Below are 27,061 nucleotides of genomic sequence, written 5' to 3'. Positions count from 1 at the left end.
GCAAATGTGTTAGCCTGTGACGTGTAGCCTTCACGGCAGTGGGATCAAGTTTTCCTGCACTCTCAGCTTTACAACTTTTCCCAAATCTCAAAAAATTTTCACTTTAGTCAAATGCACTTCACAAAAAAAAGACAATCAAAAAAATAACACAACCTATTAATAGGGGCACTTTAGTCAAATGCACTTCAGAAAAAAAAGATAAGCAAATAAATAATTTTACTTATTGAGGACATTGAGAAAAGGTACACAACCTTTTGGGGTTGGTAAGATGTTTTTAAAATTAAGTCTCTCATGCCCAATAAGGCATGAGCAAAATACAGTTAAATGTATTTAATTATTTTTTTTTTATTATTATTTTAATTGTTGTAATATGCTGATTTATTGTTCAAGAAACATTTCTCATTATTAATAATGTTGGAAACAGTTGTGCTACTTAATATTTTTGTGAAAACTTTTTTTGACACTTTCAAGTACAGTTTGACCTCACTGTTTCTCACATATCAGCGTCAATGCTATTGTCAGGCTCTTCTTGAATGACTTCTCAAGGCCACCCCAGCTAGCTAGGTGGGCCGACACCCTGGCATAGCCCCAGCGTTTGAGAACATCGTCCTGTCATTTCCATGGAGTAAGTGCACAAACATCCATTCTTTCATTCAGCAGACCTTGGATACCTTCAGCACATCTGGAAGACATCAGCACACTAGTTACAAACTGACTAATGGGACATTGTGTTTCTGGCCGTGTGCACATGTGCAGTAGGCATTACACACTAAGCATGGACACACGCATACGTCCATAAGTCAGATCTTGTTGGGAAGTTGAAGCAGAGAGGATTAGATTGAGGATTAGAGGATTATGTACTCAGGTCTGCTGGAGAAGATTAAGGATTGTCCAAGCCATCAGAGTAAAAAAAATATATATTTATATTTTGTGTCTGGATAAGTGAAAAAAGAGAGAGTAGAAAGTAGTCGAACTGACTGAAGCAATATTTGTTTGCATAAGTTCCATCTTTTTTCAGAATGTCCTTTGCCTTGGTTTTAGTTCCTTCCACAAAGGTTTAATTTTCGGCTCCATGGCAGTTTTGATTGTTCCCGGTCATCTTTCACTGTAGAGGACGTGCTGCATTTGTGCAGTTTTCATTTCTGCTGAGTAGAAAAATTAAGCAGGTAGTATCATGAAGACGTTTTGTTATTTTAGTTTTCCCTTGAGGTCCTTTTGCCAAAAAAATATTTGTAATTTAGTTTTATGTGACCATTTTCCACCCATTTTTTTTCCCTCACCCTTTTTACTCATGTCTTGAAAGGAGTGACTATTAGAGGTTGTGGGTTTTGATATCAGCAATCCAAATTTACTTAAATATATATTTAACAGTGTTTTTTTTGGATTGTACTTTATTGTTATTTTTTGAGACAACGCGTGTGTATATATAAAAGCAATGGGTTGTGCTATAATAGGAATAAGGTCTGAAAAATATATAAAAAAATATGTATATTGTAAAAATAAAAAAAAAGTGAAAAAAACACATTATATTGACAAAAAATAAACAAAATCTGTAGAAGTCTTATCTACAATAAAATCTCTTCTGCTTGGCAATAATTGCTACTGACATCATGTAGAAAATAACTACCAGTTATCTCCTATTAGAAGTGTTTAAACTGCGGTTGTGGACTCTGATCTGGTATATAGCACACCTCACCTGCTTGGGCAAACAGAAAGGCCAGTAGCTCTTAGACCACAGCATGGCAGGCTGCCAGGCAGAGTGAGAGTGTTTATGTTGCTATTCTTGAGGGATTGACTGGTTTTACGAGTTGTTTCCTGTACTGCAACGGATGCTGCTGTAACTTGTGGATGTAGCTGGAGGTTGTTAAACTGTTCCGGCTGTATGAGAGAAATTATATATTTATTAATTTATTTTTACATATTATTAAAGGTTAATTGCCTTAAATTTGGGGAGTACAGTCAGACTCGTGATAGCTCCTTGGCCATTGCTAATGTATTTGTCTCACTCAATTGTTTGTCTGGCTCACTGTTTGTTCAAGGAGTTATAAGTGTTACCTGTGTGTCTTGAGTGCAGAGCAGAGCTGGTTGCAGTCTGTTTTGTCATTGGTATTCATAAGAGCTGTGTTTTTCTCACAGGGTGGGACCAGGAGTTAGATAGCAGAGTGGGTGGAAAGAAAAAACATGGATTGTCTTGAAGCAAGAGTGAATCACAGTTAGACACAAAATGTTTAGATTAGAAAATTCTCTGCCAGAGCTGATGGATTACACATACAGATCTGTATTTCATTACAATTTATGAGTCAATGGTGAACCCAATCACATTACACAGATGCTATGAACCAGTGAGCTGCACAATGACACCTGAGAGAAAGGGAGGCAAATGCTCACAACTGGATGCATTTCATTTGTTGTTGTTATTGACTCCCTTTGATCAAAGTATGAAGCAAAACAAAAGTTTGCTTCTAGAATTGTCTTAGCAGGTAAATAAGCCATCACAAAATTTATTTTTACTTGTAGTGTTAATGTAATTTGGGTTTTCTTTGATAAAATTCTTTCACCTGTACCAGTTTCATGTACAGAAACAATTAAGCCATTTGTAGGTTAAAATCTATACTATGCAACATTAGATATATCTGTGCATCAGTTGGCAAAACTGGGTCGTTCAGTGTCAACTCAACCAAAGGGTCCCTGGTTTAAATTTTTGATTTTGTTTATATTGTTTTCTGAAAAAAGATAAGCATGTATAGCAATGAAAGCTAACATGAAATGTCATGGATGTATATTTACTAGGCTAATCCACTATTTTGTCAAAATGACAATTTTCACCTGAGATTGGGAGCCAAATTACAGGGAGGCAAAAATGACTTTACAGAGAGATACACAGACACACAGAGGTCAGCAGGTCTATTAGTAAAATCTGTTGACTTTAGCTATCTTTGTTGCATTATATGCCAATGGTGACTGTTCAAAAATGAAAGAAGAAAAAAAAAACTTTACAATTCGACAATTTGGGCATGAAGCCACACTGAGATCCCAATATATCTGGGATTGAACCATATAGGGCCCTGAAAATGATGATTCTAAAAGAAAAATTTAAGAACCAGAATGTAAAATCATCTTGAGATATCTTTCATACTTCTTGAGTTATAGACATGCAAACTTTGGAGGAAAAAAATTGAAAAGTGTTTTTTCCCTATCAATCTCTGTGTGAAAAATGCCATCTTTCTAAAGTAATTACATACATGTTTTACTTTCTTCAGAACAAATATTGACAAAATAAAAAAAAAAATGAGCAAGGGAAGTTTCTGAAATTTGGTTGTGAACCAAATGAACCAACTGCTTTTAGATGTGCAAGTAATGAGACCCTTGATAAGACTAATATTTTATTTTATTTTATTTTATTTTATTTTATTTTATTTTATTTTATTTTATTTTATTTTATTTTATTTTATTTTATTTTATTTTGATTTGATTTGATTTTGATTTGATTTGATTTTATGCCTCTGCAATGGCTTTTAATTCATCTAATGCCTTAATTAGCATTAGTGTTTGGCTCCACATTCAGCTCATAATTAAATAAAAAATGCTGCATGACTATTAAATAAGATTACTTTAAGTTTGGCATGCAGGTGCTCCCCACCACCTCCATCCCCCTAGTCAGCACCTCGGCTTTGTTTGTCAGCGGTCATGCTGCTGCAAGCAGCCTAACACAATCAATCATTTTAAACTGAGTCTGCAAACATAGGTGTTGAATGAATATCTTAGAGATCTGATTTTAAGCATTCTCTCTGTGGAGGTTCTTGCTTCTGATTGAGTTACTGTAGTGTTAACGTCACCTGCATTGCGTTGCTCTGTCTGTGGGTTAGCTCAGGGTATTCTATGAACCAACAGAAGCATGGCAACTTGCACCCTGAAGTGAAGTCTTCACTGCTCTATAATCCCAGCTACTCCAGGGCAAAGGCTAGTGGTGTCATGGCATTGGAGTGTGACATCACAGGAACTAACAGTTTAGTTATGTTAGGTTTGCGGTTGACTTGTTTGGCTGTGTTTTGTTTCCTCATCAGGCTTGGGAGCTAAGAAGAAATTACTCACTCTCCTGCTCTCACTCTCAAATCAGCAGGAATTTAGCTCTGTGCGTCTTTCATAGTGTTAATATTTAAGTGAGAATGTTAAATGTTGCTTTGTGCAGTAAACACTGTGTGCTACTGTGACACATATTTTGTTTCATATGCAACTCACTCACTTTTTTCTTCTGTGGTTCTACAGTGCTGAGCGCTGACCTTATGTGGTTGCAGAGTGACAACTCTTATCCATCCATGTGTATGGCTGTAGTGGTGGTGCTTCAAATTACAAATTTGAGTCTCTCTTTCACACACATGTCACAAATTACATACATTTTTAATTATAATGCATGTGTATGGCTGTAGTGGTGGTTAATCAAAACAAAAATTTAATTTAATATAAGAAACTTTGAGTGTTACACTAATTAAAGCGCAGTTTAATTTTTATATTAAATTTAGAGGGGCAGAGTACATTTTTAATTATAAAGAATGATTTAAAATTAGTTTATATATCTATAATGAAATAAATATAAAAATATTAATAATATAAACAATACAAAAAAAATATAAAAAAAATTAATTAATTTATATTACAATTTTAAAATACAAATAAAAAACAAAACTAAACTAAAATAATAAATTATATTATATTATATTATAGTATAGTATATTTTGTGTTGATATAAGCTACTTGTTGGCCTCACAAAATAATAGTCTCCCTGAACTGCTGACATACTTCTGATATGATTTCTCAGCGCTTTTTTGTCTAGCTGATCCTCTGATGTCATATCCTCCCTTGTGTGAATCATTCAGTTAAACATTTTGTAAATAAGGTCAAACCCAATCAGCTGTCTCCAGTGATTAGCCAATGCATTTCCCTTGTCTTTTATCAGCGATCAGTGAGCTTTCTTCACTAGACTGTTGATCCGTCCTGAGGCATGAGCAGTAAACTGCCATAAGGCAGTCTGATTGGGTCTAAATGGAGAGAAATGCCTGGATGTGAGAATGGGCTGGTGAGATTGATTAGAGTAGACCTCTGGTAAAACATCTGGGCAAGTGAAATTAACCCTGCTACAAGTGTGCAACGTGAGTGGAGTATAAACATACAGCATTCACTGGAGAGTCATTAAGGCCTCTAGATTCTGAGGTCATGAGATAACTGTGTAGTTTTTCCCTTTCATGCTCTGTCAAACACGACTGACCGAGCCAAGTGAGAAGCAATGTATTGTAGTGCAAACAGAGCTGTTTAAAGGGACTGTTCACCCCAAAAATTGAAATTGTATTCATTTACTCACATTTATATTGTTGTAGAACCATGTTGTCTTCTTTTTACAACACAAAAGGAAACATTTGACTAAAATTCTTTAACGTCTGTATAGTTGATTTATTTTTATTTTTTTAAGTTAATTTTTTTTGTTTATTTTAGGACTGTAGCAAATTATTTCACAGAATTACAGAAGAAAGTCATATGTTTTTTGAACAACACAAGGGTGAATAAACAAGGACAGAACAGAATTGTAATTTTTGTTTGAATGATACCTTTTAAGTACACTTTCTGCTTTATTATTTAGCCATGCACAAACATGTTTTGAGGTACAGCTGTCAGTTATAATACTAGTTATTTCACATTCTTCAGCTCTTTCCAAACATAGTAATGATCCATTGACCCAAGTACTGCTTGCTTGTGCCATCTAAACAGAGTTAATGTTAAAGTCCTTCTGCAATGCATATCCCGAGGCAGGTGAGAGTGTCCCTCCCAGACTTGTTTCTCACGTGCGTTCACCTGTGTCCCTGATCCTCAGCTGATTAGCCCTGGGACTCCACACTGACGTCATGGTCACCCAGCCTCCCCCGTCCCCCCACCACCATGCAACCCGATGCCATTCTCTCAGGCAGGACTTAACGGCTGCATCTTCTAGCCTGTCATTGATGGAGTGTGCACTCGCTCACCTGGGCTATAGCGGTTTGGAGAAAATATATGGTGTTGGCTGTAAATTTAGCTGAACTTTAGGAGCTGAGAGCATATGATAGATGTAGCAATCTTAAGAATATCGTGAGTGGTAATTGGTGCCACTAAATGACCTGTCTCAACCTTTGTGTCTATGAATTAAAAACAAAGAAAAAGCAATCATCAAACATGCCCAAGGTAAGGGATGCAAAGAAAAGTTTTCATTGTTAAGTAAAAAATGTGTAACTTACTGTACTGTGTAGCTTATATTGTAAAATGTATTTTATTCATTAATGGAAAACTTTCAGCAGCCATTTCTTCAGTCTAAATTGTCATATGATTCAGAAATATTTCTAAAATGCTGATTTTATGCTCAAGAAACATTTATTATTTTCAATGGTGAAAACTGTTGTGCTGCTTAGTATTTTTGTGGAAACTGTGGTGCATTTATTTTCAGCATGCTTTGATGAACACAGAGTGCAAAAGGACAGCATATATTTGAAATATATAAAATTGTTACATTATAATTGCCTTTAGTGTCACTTTTGATCAATTTAAAGCATACTTGCTAAATAAAAGTATTTAAAAAACAACTTTCTGACTCTTGTTTGGAACCTTTGTTTTCTTTTAGGGTATTTTTTTTTCTCTTGTGTCTCCAGTGGTGACTGGTAGGATTGCATTTGGTTAGTTTTTTCACTGTGTGTGTGTGAGAGCTAGTGACAGAACTGATGTTTGTTTGCTTTTGAGGCTTTTTACTTTTGAGGCCTCGTGGTGTGGTTTTATGAGCGCTGCGTGTTTGATATAAACAGTCCTTCCAGATGTTTCTGGAATTTCGTGACATTACAGAGAGGATGTGACCAGTGCAGAGTTTCTGCCAGATTTCCATGGCAACGTCTGTTTCCCATCCTGACGAAGAACACAGGGAGTATGAATGAATCTGCAGGCGTCTTAAAAGAAATTTATTTGGCTCACAGTTTGGGTCTATATTTCTTACCTCTTAAATCTGATTGTTCTGTTTTCCTGTCATCACTATTTTTGTGTTGATGACAGCTTCACATTGCTGTTGTCTTTTTGTGGCTTGTTAATGTACTGATGGCAAAATACAGGCCAACAGAAAAACTGTTGCAGGTGTCTTGGCTAGGTATGGGAATTTGTAGACACCTCATGCTCTTTTTTTTCTTGACATGTTTTTTCTTATTGATTGTTCTGCTGTGCAAAGGCAAAACCTTGTTGATTTTTTTATTATTATTATTATTATGGGTTGCCTTTGAAAATAAAACACACTTAGTCTATTTCCATTTTTGAATTAGAATATTACGTTGACCTTTGCATTTAGCTTAATTATGCTTAAATGTGTAGAATACCCATAGACTGAATAAAATTAGCAACATTGACACCTGGAATGCTCTTGTTCACAAGACAGAAATTTGTCCATCTCAAAGATGCTCAAAAGCAATCTAGTTATGTGCTTCTAATCCAATAAATTCTGAATTTCTGAGTTTCAGAATTGCTGAAGAATTGTGATGAATAGAATATGTCCCCCAGCTCAAGTCTTGACAGCAAGTCATCATTTTCAGAATTGTTATTTGCAGTGTTACTCTGTGTGCCACAGTGTGGAAGTGTTATAACTATACTGTATATCAGTGTCTTATTCTATTCACCCAATATTCCGAGTTTCAGTAGTCTGTCATGTGGCATTTGTTAATACAGTGGTGTGTACTAGTTTGCTAATAAAAAAAAAAAAAAAAAAAAAACTCCTAATCTCTATGTGTTTCAGCAGGAGCTGTCGGCGCCGCCTTCCCTGCTGTTCAGGAAGCTGAGTAACCCCGACCTGTCTCCTGCTGCAGGAAAGACCAAACTGCAGCGGCAGCTCAGTCAGGATGACACCAGAGCCCGACGCAGCAGTATGGCTGGCATCCTCACCGGTGAGACACCACAAATTTGTATGCCCCCCTCCATTCGCTTTTAAAAAAAATTCAGAAGTTTGTGTAAATCCTGATGATCATGTTATGCAACATGATTTGAGAATGTTTTGAGAGCGCCATGTGCTTCAATGGAAGCAAGATTATCTGACCTTTTGTGCAGTTTTTTAATGTCATACATTTGCTTTCATTTACGTAATCTACATAGACTGCAGAAATTGGTTTACATTATATAAAAGCTGTCAGAGAGAATCTGTGGCTTGGCTTTGATTTGGTTTTGACCACAGAATACAGACACATGTACAAACAAGAAAAGACTATGTCCTAATTCTGTGTTTCCTTGGTGTGCTGCAGGAAAGCAGCTTCTGCCTCTGTCTGGCAGCATACACGGTGGAGTGAGTCAGCTGGCCTTGCAGCAGCATGGAGGAGAACCCAATAACTTGGTCCGCATGAGGAGTCAATCCTTTGGCCAGTCTGCCCCCTCTCTTACTGCAGGACAGGTGAGTGCATGCGCACAAACCCTCTCTATCTGTTTCCATCCAACACAAGCAGATGGATCCAAAATGACCCAAAATGTCATTGAAAAGTGAAAATGGAAAATCTGACAAATGCAAGTAAAAGTGATATTTATAAGGAACTGTAACATACTACTTGGGGTAAATCAGTTTGTAAGAAAGATAGTTTGACCATTAGTGTAAAAATTGCAACAATGAAAACTATTCAAACTATTAATAAAAACTACAAAATTATCTCAATTATACTAAAATAACACTTGTCTGACTGCCACTGATGCGACTGATGATTCATGAATAGGATATAGCAGCTCACAGATGCAAATGTGCTCCTTATCAAGCACCTCTTGGTCAGGTCACGTTGTCGCGGAAATTCTGTATTGATCTTTTTTACTTTCATTTTGTATCTGAGTAAATGCAAAGGCAGATTAGCATTAGGTGTGTCTGGTCTGTGTTTGAGTTTATGGAGGTTTAGAAGTGAAGAAGGTACAGCAATGTAATATCTGATGAGTTCATATTGTTGTGCACTCTAAAGCCTAGTGCCATAGCTACATCTGCTGTCCATTTGCTGTACTACAGCATTGAAAGTGGCGAAAAATAGTAAAAGGTAATATTAATGAATCTTGTATTAACGGCTCTCTCTCTCTCTCCTCTCTCCCTCTCTCTCTGAATCTCTATCTCTCTCTCTCTCTCTCTCTCTCTCTCTCTCTATATATATATATATATATATATACATATCTATATATCTATATCTATATCACTCTCTCTTTCTCTCTCTCTCTCTCTCTCTCTCTATATATATATATATATTAGGGCTGTCAATCGATTAAAGTTTTTAATCAGATTAATCACACCCTTTTTCTGTGATTAATCGCGGTTAATCACACACTTCATGAAGTTAAGCATAGGCCATTTATCTTGTTTCAAATGTTTATTTTGTCATCATTTGCTATATCCAGCAAAGTAAACCAAAACATTGAAGGGTGATTCTCAAAAATCTATATTTTCTGTTAATTTAGATGTCTTTCCAAAAAAGGACACTTACAAACTCCATAAGGACACCAAAGAAACCCGTATAAGTACATATTAAAGAAAAAAATCTGAATTTTATAGTACGTGTACAGTGCAACAGCAAAGAGCCTTTTTAAATTTTAGAGAAGCCAAGTTGCGATACAGAACAGGACCACATGGAGATGCCAAAAAAAAACCTTAACCAACCGACTGCTGACTGCATATATCTATTACTGTAGACAGATCCATTCATTATTGTGGCAAGTCATGGAGTGTTTGAGTGGATTTGCTCTACACTGTTCCTGTCTGCATGTTGAACATTAAGAAAAAGCCTTGCAGATAATTCTCAATTGGGATGCTCATGGTTGTATCTGACCATGAGGTGGCAGCATTGCCTACATCATGTACTGTACACACTGAGGCACTGACTGGACACTTATGTCAGCAAAACAGTCCAAATCTTGAATAGGTAAAGTGCTACACATGGGCTGTGATTATTTCAGCCCTTATGTTTATGGATGAATAATGTACTCAGCACTCCAGTGTAGCACAGTGTTCAAATAAAGTAGTAATTAATATGCCAGTGCTTCAGCAGACCGTATTTAAAAGGCCTTGTCTGTTTAAGAGAGAAGACATTAACACACTAATTGCTGCTTATTAGGCATTATATGCCAGCAAACAGTAACATGCTGATAATAAGATGTAATAGTCCACAGTTATTTAAATTTGCAACTTGCAAGGCTGTCTGCCAGTATGCAGGGTAATATAAAGTTTGTTTTTGCCATTAAAATGACTACATATCTCAACTGTAATTTAAAGGCCTGTTGATTTGAATCTAATTCATTGCTGTTTTATGACGCATTGCCTTTGGATGATAAATTCTTATGCACATCAAGTAAGCGGCATCATAAATATGATATTCATATTGATGCAGCAGTATATCAAGTTTTTAAAAGGAAATTATTCATTTTTATATGTGTGCAATCAATCTGACAAATATTTTTTTAAATACATTGCAATATTATATAAAGTAGCTTCCAGAAATATTGCTGGTGAAAATATAACCTGCTGAGCTGCTGCTGCTGCTTCTTTTTCTTTATTTACATAAATAATATTTTTTTTTCTGCCTCACTCTGTGCAGATACACATACTGGTTATTAGGAAATTATGTGTTACAGACATTATGTTGGTGAATGGAGTTGACAGTAGAAGTAGAGTAAAAATAAAATCTTGACAGCAGAGACAGTCTGAAATCTTATTTCACAGTATCATTATTTTATATTATTGTAAATGTATACATCAAAAATAGCTACTGTATTTTGGCTGGAATTTGAATGAATAATAATTTTCTTGTGGTAAATAATTATATAAATAATCTGTTGGACACTCCAGTGAATTACATAACTTACATTTGAAAGGTACTTGATTTCATTTGATTATTTTTTCTTTTTATTTGGAACTTGATAGATGCCAACTAAAAGATTTCATTACCCAAAACAAATGAAAAAGTCTGACAGCAAAAACAATTTCACATTACGTTTCTCATCGTTACTCATCGTTTGGGACATGTCTTGCTCTGCATTTTTACATTATTCTTCCCACTGAAATCAAAAATATCTAACATGATATAAATCTTTGCTGGTTGATACAATTCTTGGTCATGTCACTGAGCCTGGCAAGTGTGATGTTATTCTTTCTTCTTATTCATAGGCATAATAATATGGCAAATGACCCACTGTTGGTTCATCCTGTGGGGATGATGTTCATAATCCTCAGGTCCGGGCTGTGAGGGCCCGGGGAGCCGCTTCTCTGCTGGTTTATTGTATGAGGTATGGGAGAAACATAGAAGAGGGATGGAGTGACTTAAAGGGAACCATGCAGGACAGGCAGATGGTGTTTACCTTCCAACTACAGGCATGGAGCTGTGTGTTTGTTTTGTGCAAGCAAATTTTATTTTTGTTTATTTTGGTGTGTGATTTTTGTGTTGTGAACCATAACTGATTATGGAAAGTGATTCATCTGATAGGTTTTCATAAGATTTATTGTTCTGCCAACAAGTTACCCACAACGGGCAGATAAGGTGCTGGAAATGACATTACTCATTGAGCTAAGGGATTTAAACATACACCAGTATTTAACTTGTTACCTATATAAGTGATCAGACATGCATATGGGAGACGATAAATGATACAAAAAATTAGATTTACATTGAAAGGAGGACCTGAGGCATTTGTAGGGACTGGAGAGACACCTGAGAATCTTTCTTTTTTTTTTTTTTTGCAACAACAACATAGCAACATGTTTAATTATATACAATATGTATAATTGTGTAAGTTTTTAATATTTTTTCTTATATTTTTAAGGGATATGATTGCAGGAAATATACACAGGTCACTGTTTCCTGTTCAGATCTTTTAATGGCACACCTTAGAGAAGAAAAAGGTTGTTTTGTTTTCGTGCTTTGGTGTTCAGTCTAAATTGAGATGGCAGTGAGGCTGGAGCAAGGCAACAGCGACATTAACATACCATGATATTTGCATAATATTTGCATATAGGCAGGCAGGGAGAAAAGGCAAGGTTGTTCTAGTACTGCAGGCGATATTGTTATTCATTCCTGTTTCTTTTTTTGTGCCTCATTGATGTTCTTGTCTGATGTTCAAATATCATAATAAAATTTAACAGCTGGTCTGCCATGGAAATCTAAAACTGTGCAGTGGTTGTATATTTTAAATGGTGATTTGTTTTCCCCTCCCAGGGAATCTAGTCTTTAGTGTGGTTAATGGAGCTTTTATAGGCAGTCGGATGCCCGCTTAAGTAGCTGTGGCTGTCATGAGTACACAGTCAATCCTTTGTCACTTGAATCTTTTAATGGGAGAGGGAAATCTGTTTCCATCCTTTAAAAATTTAGCTTGTGTCTATACCTCTTTCTTGATCGATTAATTTATGAAAAATGTTACCCAGAGGCAATAGGCTTTAATGCAGACACAAAGAAGACAAAGAAAATCACAAGACCAGTATAATCGCTCATCTCCTATCATTGAGGTCACAAACAGCTGAAGTGAGTGACTATGTATAAGATTAAATATTTAAAAGGCAATTATGAATAATTACTTGAAAGAGACACTCCAACCAACCCAAGGTGATGACACTCAGGCAGCAGTAGAGGCTGCTGGGATCTCTCTTTTTTGTTTCTATGCTGTTGGCTTTGTTTCTACAGTATTTACCCACTCTGCTTGTTTTCTTTATCTGGGTATGACAGTTGTTGTTTTTTGGAATGTACATTCTGTTCCTATATTCAAGCTTTTAATCTGATGTTCCTTGCATTTGGCCCAAATCCTGATCATGATCTCTAATACAAAATAATAAAACAAAATTTTGCAGTGTACCTGGAGGGAGAAAAACGCCTTTAAGATTTTTGTTTTATTTTTTTTATTTTTTATTTTAATATCTGAGCTAAATCTCACCAATGTTATTTGCAATGTCTTTAGCATATCTTTCAAACAGAAAGAACACATACAATTACATATTATTAATAAAACAGCTAGCATTGACAGTTCAACTGTCATTTAGATAAGCATCAAACAATTTGTGCTTGTCATTTTTTGCTTATTGAAAAACTTTATATTAGCCTCACTAAACATTAATCAGTCAATCTTTACATAACAGTTGGGCTTACATAAAAAGTTTAAAAGTTAATGAGAAAGTACTGCATTATGAAATATTCACAGCCATTATTTCCTCATTAAAAAGTCTTATTCATCAAGAAATTAGTAGTACTCCTTTTGAAAAATGTTTAGAATCATGTACATTTGTAATCATTTTCTTTATTTGAGAAAATGATTACCACTGTGCATAGACCTACCAGATTGTTGACTGCATTGTTGATAATGTTTATTTCTTTTTATTAATTTTTTAAAAACAATTTATGACTTTTTGAAATTGCTATAATAGGATTACTGAACTAAGATAATGCTATCAAAAGTTAAATCTTTTTATTTTACACATTTTCAAATAGTTTTTTTTCCAAATAATTTTCAAATTATTTATTTTGAACTATTATAGTACAATTTATGTAAAATAAATATAAATTTAATTGCAGAAATTATCTTTGTATTATTTATGCTTCTATTCCTATCTAAAAAAGGAATAGTGTGAGATATATCAGCTCTATATTGGTCATCGGCTACCCTGCTCTCTAAAAAAATCATCCATCAAAAAAAATATATATATAATAATAATAATAAATAATAATAATAATAATATATATATATATATATATATATATATATATATATATATATATATATACATATATACAGTACAGACCAAAAGTTTGGAAACATTACTATTTTTAATGTTTTTGAAAGAAGTTTCTTCTGCTCATCAAGCCTGCATTTATTTGATCAAAAAAAAACAGAAAAAAATGTAATATTGTGATATATTATTACAATTTAAAATAATTGTTTTTAAATGTATTATACTTTAAATTATCATTTATTTCTGTGATGCAAAGCTGAATTTTTAGGATCATTATCACATGATCCTTTAGAAATCATTCTAATATGATGATTCGTTATCAAGATTGGAAACAGTTCTGCTGCTTAATATTTTTTCAGGCCATGTGATACTTTTTTAGGATACTTTGATGAATAAAAATAAAAAAATAAAAAATAAAAAAAAAGAAGCTATCTTTTTAAAATATAAATATTTTCTAATAACAATATACACTACTGGTCAGTAATTTGGGGTCAGTCATTTTTTTTTCTTTCTTTTTTTTTTAAATAAAATCAATACTTTTATTCAGCAAGGATATGTTAAATTGATAAAAAGTGATAGTAAAGAAAATATATTATTAGAATATATAGTATTAGAATTTGTATTTTTATTTTGAATAAATGCAGTTCTTTTTAACATTTTATTCATCAAATATATTAGACAGCAGAACTGTTTCCAACACTCATAATAAATCAGAATATTAGAATGATTTTTAAATGATCATGTGATAGACTGGATGTTACATGTGACACTGAAGGCTGGAGTAATGATGCTGAAAATTCAGCTTAGCATCACAGGAATAAATTTTTTTTTTTAAGTATATTCAAATAGAAAACTATTATTTTAAGGTGTAATAATATTTCACAATATTACTGTTTTTTCTGTATTTTTTATCAAATAAATGCAGGCTTGATGAGCAGAAGAAACTTCTTTCAAAAACATTAAAAATAGTAATGTTTCCAAACTTTTGGTCTGTACTGCATACATATATATATATATATATATATATATATATATATATATATATATATATATATATATATATATATATATATATATATATATATATATATATATATATATACAAATTATAACCACTAATTCACACCTGTAGATTTCATTACTAATCCTAAAACATCAACATACAACATTAACAAAACAAAGTGATTTCAGTCATTTTGTATGTCAGTGCTACTTCTAAAATCTAGAAAATACAAAAGGAAAAATATAAAAACTGCAGAGTTCCCATCATCCTTGTCACCACAGGGAGTGATGCTGACTCGCTCTTTCTCTTCAAGGTTATGCATTCAACAGTCAGTGGAGAGAGAAAAACAGAAAGAGAAAACATATGTCCTAAACACTGTGTTACTTTTCTTTTTACTGTCTTTGATAACCTGTCGAGCCACAGGACACATTCATAATTCATCTCTAAATGTAGACTGGATGCACCTGGTTTTGCCTGGAGTCAGAAACTGAGGATAGTTGTACTTAGCCTATATCCTGCAGAATGCATTTAGGCTAAAACAGGGTTGCAGCATGGCCCTCAAAGAGATGATACAGTCAAAACTTCCAAATGTGTGCTGTCGGTGTCTTATATAAGAGCCTCACAAGAGCGAGTGTGTCCTAAACTGGCACAATTTTCATAACCAAGCATTAATTATGTACTGGAAAAAGAGAGCAATGCAGCATTTATATTCTAATTTTCTTGTTAAGACTTACATGCATAGACCTGAAAAAATTCTGCAGATGCCAATGTTTTGCAGGCACCAATATATTCATGGTACAGTATATATTTTATCAGTTCATGCATTTCCTGGGAATCAAACCTATTGTGTTGCTAGTGCCATGATGTACTGTAATTTTTATCATGCCTATTGTAGGCATATGCTGGTATCAAATTTATTACCGTATATCACGGTATTGAAATTTAGTTTAAAAAAAGTGGTCATAATACAGTATAACAGGTTAAATAACTTTTTTCTTATAACAAAAATAACTGAACATTTAAATACAATAAAGCAATACAGCAAACTTTATAAAGTTAAGTTTTACACAGATTAAAGTGCAAAAGAACTATAAAGATCAATAGTTAACCTTCGTTAATACATTAACATTCACAATGCGCAATAGCTACATTTGCTACAGAAGTTATTAATCTTTGTTAAAACAAACAAGTCTTAGTTCATTTTAGCTCATTAAATAACACAGTTGCAACTTTCGATTTTAACAACGTGTTATTAAATATTGGAATACCTAAGATGAATGAATGGTCAGAAGAATTTTTAATTGGCAGTTTATGTTAAAGGGATAGTTCACCCAGAAATTAAAATTTGATGTTTATCTGCTTACCCCCAGGGCATCCAAGATGTAGGCGACTTTGTTTCTTCAGTAGAACACAAATTATGATTTTTTTTAACTTCAACTGTTGCAGTCTCTTAGTCTACACTGCTTGTCAATGGTCACAGAATCTATGAGTGGAAAAAAAACAAAAACAGAAATATCCAAATTAAACCCTGCGTCTCGTGACGATACATTGATGTGTAAAGACACAAAATGATTGGTCTGTGCATGAAATTGGACAGTATTTATATAGTTTTTTTTACCTCTGATTCACCGAACTGTTAGAACTCTCGTGAACGCGCTTCACAGCAGCCTGCATCATCTTCTTCTTGTGGCTTTATGGCGGATCGCCGACTTATGGTGCGTTCATACCAGACGCGAATTAAGCGTTAAGCGCGAGTGATTTACATGTTAAGACAACGGAAAGATGCGAATAAACATCCTCCGGTGCGATTCGCGTGGATGAGGCGGCGCGAATGACTAATCAGGAGCTTGCTCTAGTAGTGACGTGATTACGACGTAGCAAGCAGAGGCAAAATCCGAAACAACAATGGAGGAATTATATTTTATGTTTAACCACAAAAGAGACATCAGAGCCAGCGGCAAATGTCAGAAGGACTAGCCAAGTCGAGACTGCTCTAGGCGGATACATGAGCACTGAGCTCCCGCTGATCGCGTGGAGCTGATCTCAGAAATCAGTGAAACACATTTTTAAATAGGCGCTGTCTTTATAAATAAACCGCATATTTGAGTTTAAAACAACTACATTCTCGCCTGAAATACTTTTAAAACTACATTTAATGACACGATAACAGTAATATTTTGAAAATTATGTATAAATGGTGGTTGAAATAAATGGTGGTTGAAATGGTTATGAATAAATGGTGGTTGAAATCACAATGCTGCGTGAACTCAACTGGCAGAAGACCCTCCCATGACGCGAATTCGCATCTGTTGTGAAGCGAGTTTCAAATGCGAATGAAGCGAATTTCACACGCGAATGAAGCGAGTAAACTCAAAATGTTCAAGCGTTCAACTATGCACGAATGGCACGATTTATTCGCGCAAGTCGTGTCTGGTGTGAACGCCCCATTATAAGTGCATTATCGCCACCTATCTCTCAAGTGGACCATTAACAATCTCAATCAGGAGTGTCAATGGTCCACTTGAAGGAGATAGATGGAGGTAATGCACTTATAAGATTGCGATCCACCATAAAGCCACAAGAATGCCCTGGGGGTAAGCAGATAATCATCAAATTTTTATTTTTGGGAGAACTATCGCTTTATCTAATGAATTAACTAATGTAAACTAATGAAGTCCTAATGTAAAGTGTGAATGAACAATAAAGAATCAAAACACCTTTAAACAATATCTAGGGCATGTTGTATTCCATATTAAAAATAAAAAAAAAAAAAAAAGTTAAAAATAAATAAATAGCCCATTAAGTCTAAATATTTAAGTATTTGGCGCTGTGATGAACACCATAGCAAATACACAAATCTGAATGGCTATTTAAAATTAGCTGCTTTATTTATCAGTTTAGCGTCATCTGCTGTCAGAGAGTGAATGTGCTTTCATTCAGCGGGTCTCTCAGTGTTCCCTCATGTGCTTCTCATGTGTGCTTGTTTACATCAGAGCGCACACGTCTTTCAAGCAGCATACAGCGGTGTTGTGCATTTTGACCAGTTGATGGGAATAGTGTTCTTAAAATGCATTCCAAATTCTGAATAATTTGTAATATATATAATTATTCACGGTATTTAGAAGTGCCCACAATAACAATATCGTGCATATTCATTACCGTGATGTATCGCATTACTGAATACCTGCACATATCTAGCCTATTGCTTTTATAGGAATACCACAGCTACTGTAGTTCTTGTCCTTGGAGTTCTCGATTCAACTCTTTAAAGTAGAAATCCTTTTTGATGTAACAGACAATCTGATTTATTATTGATGTTTCATTTATGCTTCTTTCAAAAAGGCTTTGTTAGGGATGCTCTGATCGATCGGCCGATAATCATATTTTATGACTCCATCAGTACTCACTAAACTTGGCCATTCTCACAAACCGATCGCAATGTGATGACATCAACGTGTGAGGACGTACATAATGCGTGGGGACATAAATGATTTAGTGCCGCAGTCTTGTCATCGCTGGTGTGGAATCTATCAGGGCTAGAATTTCAGTGCAGGATTCTGCTGATTCCTGCAGTTTCTGCACTTGTAAGGCAGGAAATTCCCGCAAATATTTCAGTGTGAAAAACGCTCGGGACATATGACGGAATGTATCATTTGCACGTACTTTTGAGTCTTACATTTTTAAACGTTCAAGTGCTCAATTCAGTACTTGGCGCTCTCTGTGAGACCCCTTTCTGTGAGCTCACACCCAAAGCGTGTGCACACATCTGACAGCGTGCGACTACAGAATTAAGTTGGATTGCATCTTATTGCACGTAAACAGCCAAATACATACAAAATTGTCAAAATGCCCGTCTTGATGAGTATTCACGTAAACAGTCGATTTATACTAAACATTGTCGGTATATAGTCTATGTCAATGTAAACAGTTGAGAAAGAACTTGTGTATCAGATCTGTGCATGAGGTCTTAAAGAGACTGCAACCTAAATAAACCTGCTGCTGTCTGTCATTAATGGTTATTTATACACTGAAGACTAGAATGTGTTATTTTAATGTTAAACAGATTATTCAGTTTCTGTGGTATTTCTGTACCTGAATATTACTGTTATAGGCCTACCTACCTGAAGATAGCACAGTTAATTTTAGTTGTATCTTTATGTGCTTAATTTCTTAACTCCTCTTCTTTTTTTCCCTACTTACTCTGCTGTCATCACCTCCTCTTGCTGTATTTTTTCTTTCATGTTCTTATCCTCATTTGTCAAAGCTGTGACCTTTTAAACCTCACACAGGGGCTGGATTCAAACTTTAATTGGTCAGAATATGACAAGTTCTTTAGCTCAAATGACCACTTTGGACCTGGTAATTATGAACCGGTTCTGAATACTTTGTTAGTCATTTAATATCCAAGCTTTCAAACGCAAGCTTATATGTCTGTTATGACCAGTAACATTATTTTGTTGAATTCATTTTAAGGCATGTGATTGAGACTGTCCATACTGGGTGTTCCTTTCAAATGAGCTGATCCTAATTTAGTTAATTACCCAGGTCTCCACAGGACTCACGCAGTCCTTTTGTCTATCTTCCTCCCCATGGTGAGATTCTGGTTGACTGAGTCCAGATAGCAATTAAGATGCATATGAAAAATTAAATGTGTCTGCTTGAGATCAGTGCACATTTGGAGCACCTAGTCAATAAACACAGCACAACAATATTCTTAGCTTCCGGCAACTCATTTTCCAAAAATAATTGGCTGACGAGGTTTTTTGTAAGCTCTTTTGTTCCTGTTTTGCTTATTCCCATGTCTGTTCCCCAAGAACTATGAACTTCAGTGCTGGTGGAGGGCTTAAACGAGACGTATTCCTAAAGGAAACCCTTTTCTCTTTGTGTTTTGAAGCTAAGCAAGAGTGCAAGAGACTTTCATGCTTTGTGCTGTGGATTTGGCTTCATATTTTTTGCAGGTGCCTTAATTAACAATATGGGGATTGAACTGCATGCTCTTTGGTCCTTCTGCCACTGCATGAGTGTTACTAACAGACTCTAAGATTGACAGGTACAAATAATAAGGCATAAAATTCAACCTTTGTTCAGTGAGAAATCCCAGTGGTATGTAGATTTTAAAATTTTCACGAATTTCAAAAGGTGAACAGTGTAATTGTTTGAGGAAAAAAAAGTTTTTACTTTTCCAGCTTAATATGCAGAGACAACTACCAGCCCTACTTGGCAACACTGGTTAAGTTTTTTTTAATTATTACAATTTTATAAATAATTGTAATATATTTATACACACACACACACACACACACACACACACACACTCACACACAACAACTGTTCAAAAGTTTGGGGTCAGTAAGAATTTACTTATTATCAATTTTATTCAGCAAGGATGAACTTTAGCATTAATTAGATAACTAGCGACAGTAAGGATGAAATGCATTGCTACAAAAATTTCTTTTTCAAATAATTGCTATTATTTTAAAATTTATTTTCATCAAAGAATCAGTTTTCACAAAAATATCAAGCAGCACTGCTCTCAGCATTGATGATAATGATTCTTCAGCATAAAATCAGCAAATTAGATTGATTTCTGAAAGATCATGTGACACTGAAGACTGGAGTAACATTCAAATAGAAAAAAAAGTTATTTTAAATTGTGATTATTTTACAATATTACAGGCTTTACTGTATTTGGAATCAAATAAATGCAGACTTGGTAAGCATAAGAGATTTATTTCAAAAACATTTCAAAATTATTATGCAATTATACATTATACAATCCCACACCAGCCTAAATATCATACACTCTTTATCTCTCTTCTCTGACAAGGTGTTGGGTCTGGGGTGTCTTGTTTTGTCAGTTTTGAAATTAGTTTGAGATGGAAATAGCTGTTGTTTCTCTCAAGAGACTTAACAAGTGCTATGAGACAGTAGGGGTGTGCGATATGACGATTTTTTGATCGTTGACGATAAAAATGTCTCCACAATCTGGTTTTGAAGATATATCGTAGTATCATTCTACAGCGCACATTCTATCAGCTGCACTTTTGCGCTAATACTGTCAAAACACACAAGGTTTACATGTAGATTCAGTTGGTTATGTCTAAAATTAAAGAATACGTGCCTGTATATTAGATGCGTGCAGGTCTTAAAGGGACAGTAGGCCTATTAAACATGCGGCTGTAATTAAAGGGATAGATCACCCTAAAATTCAATTTGTCATTATTTACTCACTGTCACATTGTCCCAAACCTGTATTAATTTCTTTCTTGTGCTGAACACAAAAGAAGATATTTTGAAGAATTTGGGTAACCAATCCACATTGTATTTGATATTAGCAAAAAATACTATGGAAGTCACTGTGGACCAGCAACTGTTTGGTTTTCCACGTTCCTCAAAATAGCATTTATGTTTAGAAGAAAGAAACTCATTCAGGTTTAAAACAACTTTTGAGTGAGTAAATGGTGGTATAAAAATAAAACAATTTGACAGACAGCTGACAGAATTTTTATTTTTGGGTGAACTATTCCTTTAAAGTTAATATAACAACAAAACACAGAGAAAAATCACTCGCTGCTCTTGACTGAAGAAATTTAATACAGTTGCTTTAGGAATCAGTTTATATAGTGTTTTATTTTTATTTATTCATTCAATTTCTTAAATGCTCCTGCTAAATACACCTATTATACCTGAAAATAAAGCACTGTTTGTTTTATTTATATATTATGTGTAGTTGTAATGTGTATCTTTGTCATTCTTTTATCTTTGTTATTAAAAAATAAGAACAAAGATTTTTATCTTCGCCCTCTTTGGCCTAAATATCTGCCATTCTTTTTTTTTTTTTGTTGCCTTGAAAGGCTTTTTCTTTATAATAGGTAAATTAGTTTGGCTGTAATGCCAGACAACTTGCAAAATAGTAAAACCAACATGACAAATAATTGTGATATTTCTAAAAGAAACCGTGATAAGATATTTTTTCCATATCGCCCACTCCTATGAGACAGTCTGTCATAGAATATTCTTTCCCTCTCTCTAGTATTGTTGTCATACATTTCTCATTGTTTTTGCCTATATTACAGGCTTGTTACTTTGAATTTATGCATTTAGAGTATGAGGCTCAATTAGCATGTGGTTCAATTAAAATAAGTGTTGTATAAAGTGTTTATGTGCTCTAATAGCATGCTTGATATGGTTTTTGTGAGAGCTTGATTTGAAATGCATTAGCTTGGTGCTCAAGGAGTCTGTTTAATTGCTGTCAGTGGACTATATTTCTGCCTTAAGGCAAGCATCGATGTCTGTTGCAGCTCACCTGCTGATCTCACAACCCATCTGTTCAAGGATCTGTGTATTTACTACATGCACAATGCTTCATACTGTGTACTTGTGGCTTGACTATATGGTTTGTGTGTCTGCTTTCAAATTAGGTGGCTGTCTTGTAAATATGTATAAATCTATTAGCATTTGTTAAACAGGCTCTTTGCCTTAGAGGTGGTTTCACTGCACGAAGCAGACAATGTTGGTAGATGATTGTCTGTGCCTAAGGCTTTGGCCTGACTGGGTTGTGTTAACCTTTGGTTGGGTGAATGATATCGCTGTACATGTATGAACCCACTGCCATTTCTGTTCATCTGCATCTTTATTGTTGCTTATTGACACTGTATTTATGCTTCACTTTTTTCCTTTTTGTGAAGACCTTGTGTTTAAACAGTGTATTTTAGCAGGTAGCTGAGACGTCAGATCTTACAAAAAAAAAATTCTATTAGTTATGTTAAAGGGATCATGAATTGAGATATCAGCTTTTACTTGAGCTTTTATGTATAAGAGGTCATCGTACTAAAAGAATATCCTGAAAGTTTCAGAACTGAAAACATCCTTGTTACTGAAATAAAAGCTTTTATTGACACCAGGCCCAGCGAACGCCAGATCCTGGAATGTGCCTACATATGACGTAATAGATTACCACCTCCACAGAAGTATATCAATGCCCAATTCTGTAGCCCCGCCCACTGGTTTGCACATGACGCAGTAGGGAAATAACGTAAGTGGTGCTAAACCAGATCGAGCAACCAAGCAATAAACATGCCGTTGAAGATTGCAAAATATTGTGCATTGCCTGGTTGTGGAAGAACACAGTTGCTGCATAACCTTCATTCAGAAACAAATATTAGGAATGCGTGGTTTAAATTTATTTTTAATGAAGTTTCAGCTCACAAGAGTAAAACATTGAGCGTTTGTTCGCTTCATTTCACCACGGATTCCTTTGTAAACAACACACGTTTACAAGTGCTGTTCCATCTATATTGGATCCGACAGGAATAGCGCAGCACACTTATGTGAGTTAAAAACATTTGTATTACGTGTCACTATTGCTTTGTTAGAGATCGCTTGATATTTCCAGATTATGTGTACGATTCTAACCAAAGTAACAGAAGGCTCCAACTATGAAGGACGTAGCTTGTCAAACAGACAGACAGAAAGTTGGTTTACTATGCAAAACTGTTATCAAATCATAGCAGTGGGCATTTACTTCCAAGTCTTCAATGCAGCACGCCCATAAAAACCAAGCGTTTCTTGAGCCAGCCTTAAATAAGGGTAGAAAATAGCCTATTACTTACTGATTCTGTTGTTTTTTGAATGTAAAAACCACGTTAAAGTCCTAAGTAGACCTCAGACAACAGTATAAAATAATTAAAAAAGCCAGTTCATGACCCCTTTAATAGAAGTTAGGGCTGGGTAATGTTACAAAAAAATATATTTCAGTATTTTCCCCATGATTTGCTCGGAAATTGATTAAATTGAGATTTAATTTTAATACAAGAAAAAAATGCTGCATAGAAATATTCAATTCTTCCGGGTCAGTCTCCACCGGCATGTATGTGATGCAGGACCCAGCATTCTGAGGTAGAACATATGTGCTGCGCCTTGTTTACAAGCAGAGGAACACATTATTTTTGTTTTCTTTGTGTACAGAAATTATTCTCTTAGCCACAAAAAACCGTTCCAACCAAACAACTCACATCAAATAAAAAAACCATTACCACACTACCTCTCCACAACATAAAACGTTTCAATTGCATTGGTGTCTATGCAGTCTCAGAAAGCTGTCCTATTTCATCCAAAATATCTTAATTTGTGTTCCGAAGATGAACAAAGGTCTTACGGGTTTGGAACGACATGAGGGTGAGTAATTAATGACAGAATTTTCTGTCTGGCATCTGCAGAACTATCCCTTTAATTTCAGCGTGGTGATTCAGTGTATCTCCAGTTGACACAATTTGTATTTGTAATTTGAATTAATTGCATGTTTAAGTATGTTCCCAGAAAGACTTTTTACTGTGGAGGCAGAAGTGTTTTGTAAGTTTAATCTTGGCATTTCCAAATGAAATCTTGAAATCTTATTAAAAGGTCTCTATGTCAAGCTTTTCTGTCTTAGTTGCTTTAATGATTTTGATTCTTTCAGTCCCACTTGTATAAACACATACACTCTCCTTTCTCCTGCATTTCATTTATCTTTGTTGGTGTCTGTCTGTGCTCTGGCATCAGGTGCTTATTTGAGGTCAACTCTACCTGAATGCCATTTCACTCATAGATCAGATCTGTTTCTTCAGCCAACACAGCCATGAATAAAAGCCACGTGAGGTTGCCGTGGAAACTGTCAGGGCTGTTACGAATGTTGTCTCTTTGTGAATTGATTCACATTTCCATTTTTTTTCTCCGTTGCTCTTTGTGTCACTCTCAGTTACAATCAGTTGCAATATTTGAGAGTTGAGACTTATTTATTTATTTAAACTGATTGAATCCTATTTGTGTCTGGCATTATTCAGCCATGACTTTATAACAGCATCTGCATTTACATAGTTCTAGGTAATTGTATCAAGTCAGTAATGTATATTATGTGTCCACTGCACCATAATATGGTAGTGCTGAAAATATAAGTTGAAATGGAAAAAAAGTAAAAAAAAATATTTGCTATGCTTTTCTGATACTTATAAAAGACAAAAACAAGGTTTCTAATCATGCTGCTGACCCTGTTGTTTCTTTATTTTAGCTGTGACACCCTCATTCATTATTCATTATGGTTTTTGGAGTATAGAGCCAAATATGGGTTTAATTATACTAAAACAGTGTCCATCTTCTTCCCTGTTTGATTAGATGCTCTCAAAATGGATGTGATGGGCCAGAAAAACAGTTATTGAGTTTGTACAGCGATTGATTGAGTCAAGTCTGGATCAGTGAAGGAGAAACTGATGTCTCCCTTTTAATTAACCCGCTTGTAGCTTCAGACTATCGGTCAATACAGCAGCAAGCCCTGTGTCTCATTGAACGTCACTGTAAGACTGTGTAAATAAGCTCACCCCATTGGGACAAATAGTCTGATATTTGTATTCTGCACAATAAACTGTGCCATTGCATTTGATGTCAGTCCCATGTTACTCACTGCTGGTTTAATTTAGTTGTATGGAAGCAGATCTGCGGTTTGTCCAATGTAGAGTGCCGAGATTTCACACCATTTAGGAGCCTAATGTCTAACCAAGAAATAACAGACAATGATACAAACAAGCTCTACTTTTTCATTTACATCCCTCCAGATGCTTATGTACAAACATTCTGCTATTAGGCTTTTCAGCTGTAGAAAAAATGCTACATTGAAAAACAGAAATGAAATGTTGCAGTAAGGAATAAAAGCGTCTCTGCGAAGCTTTTCAGAGATCCATAAAGAGAGGGGGAATATGTCATAATGACAGAGTTGGTTGTGTTACTCCATCTTCTATAATGAGGCAGGAGGATGAAAGAGACTACCATCTATCACCAGGCTGCAGTATATTCAAAAACTAATCAGTAATTTTGTAATTATGTTTTCGTGATTCTAATAGTACATATTTTATGTTGCCTGACTGCTGGGTCGAGAACATTTTAACTCAATGTTCTTGTATGACGTGAGCACAGCTTTATTACCTCAGTAGTTGCAAAAATGCTTGGTGTTTCTACATTAACATTGCATTTATGGGAGTTTTAGTTTGCCCTGTGATTTATCTATAGATGTGATTTATACTTAGATTAATTTTAATTAAGAGAGCGCTATTAAGCATCCAATACAAATACATCATAGTTTGTCTTGATTCACTTCTATTGGTTGCCTGTCAGGATAGTTCTTGTGCAAAGAGCCATCGTATTTATCACAGTAATGGTGAACCCCCACCAGCTTCCCATAAATGCAGAACTTTTTAGCTGAGATATCTCATGAGGCATTTTTGCCTAGATAGTAATGTCAAACTTTTTCAGCAGATTCTTTCCCAGGACATTTTTTTCACTTACAACAGCTATTAAGGTTGCCAAATAATTTGATGTGATTTGTTTTTTTATTCATGCCAACCTACAGCAATCAAAATTAATAGATTTTTTGAGTTCAGTTGGGTTGGCTGTTTTACATTTCATTCTTTTCTTTATTTTCAGTCTGTGTATATAATTGATACCTAGAGAATAATCTATACTCTATTGATTCCTTTGTAGACTCAGTATTATTTGTACATCTGATGTATTGCCTTTCTCCTCCTTTCTTCCCTTCCCTGTGATCTTGACCCATCACAGATTTTCCAGTGTGGTTATTTGAGCTCTATTGATCTGTTCATCCTCCAAGATCCTATTATCTTCCGTGCTTATATATATATATATATATATATATATATATATATATATATATATATATATATATATATATATATATATATATATGTATATATATATATATATAATATGTATATATATATATATAATATGCCAATCCATCAGTGTCCTACAGGCTGCTATTGACTTAGGCTCTAAGCCATTAATAATTATTGGATTTTCTCCTCTGCCGCAAATTTAATGTGGATGCAGTTTCCTGCCAGTGAGGTTTTCGGCCCTCCAGACATTCATTTAGGTGTTCGTTCTGCTGCCTCTATCTGGATAGCACCCCAAGACACTGAACTTTCCAGTCAAGATTTGTTTTTTAAGCTCTAAGGGTATGTACAGTCTTGTGCTTTTGCTTAACCTGAGAGCTCAGCTGTTTTTACTTAAGTCGAATGCCATGTAGTTATTTATAAGAAGAGTAAAACAAATATCAAAATGTAAACGTAAACTTGAAATAATATAAGCTTTATATTTGACCAGTGTTCCTGGTGAACTACTACACTGTTTTTGTAAATGTGTTTTGTGTAAATATTTGTATAATTGTATATTAATTAAACTCAAATCAATTTTTCATATACATCTGTTCTACTTGTTTATGTAACTGTATGTCAGTCAGGATAATGTACAATTTTTAAGTCTGAAATCAAGATATTTACAGCTAATTTTGTTGACCAGTTTCT

General features: G+C 34.7%; 1 protein-coding gene across 6 annotated transcripts in view; it reads left to right on the top strand.

Annotated features, from left to right (window-relative positions):
* Positions 1-27,061, top strand: part of LOC109099302 (microtubule-associated serine/threonine-protein kinase 2-like) — a 135,523-nt gene that overhangs the window by 21,573 nt on the left and 86,889 nt on the right. For 5 of the 6 annotated variants that reach the window (XM_042758411.1, XM_042758410.1, XM_042758415.1 and 2 more), the window contains 2 exons: positions 7,787-7,934; positions 8,286-8,431. In XM_042758411.1, the coding sequence (XP_042614345.1) occupies positions 7,787-7,934; positions 8,286-8,431 (294 nt within the window). The remainder of the gene's footprint in view (positions 1-7,786; positions 7,935-8,285; positions 8,432-27,061) is intronic. The other variant, XM_042758412.1, reaches the window with a different exon arrangement.

This window comes from Cyprinus carpio, chromosome A6 (assembly GCF_018340385.1).
Source record: "Cyprinus carpio isolate SPL01 chromosome A6, ASM1834038v1, whole genome shotgun sequence".
Classification (NCBI taxonomy): Eukaryota; Metazoa; Chordata; class Actinopteri; order Cypriniformes; family Cyprinidae; genus Cyprinus; species Cyprinus carpio.
This window is presented reverse-complemented; position numbering and strand designations above follow the sequence as displayed.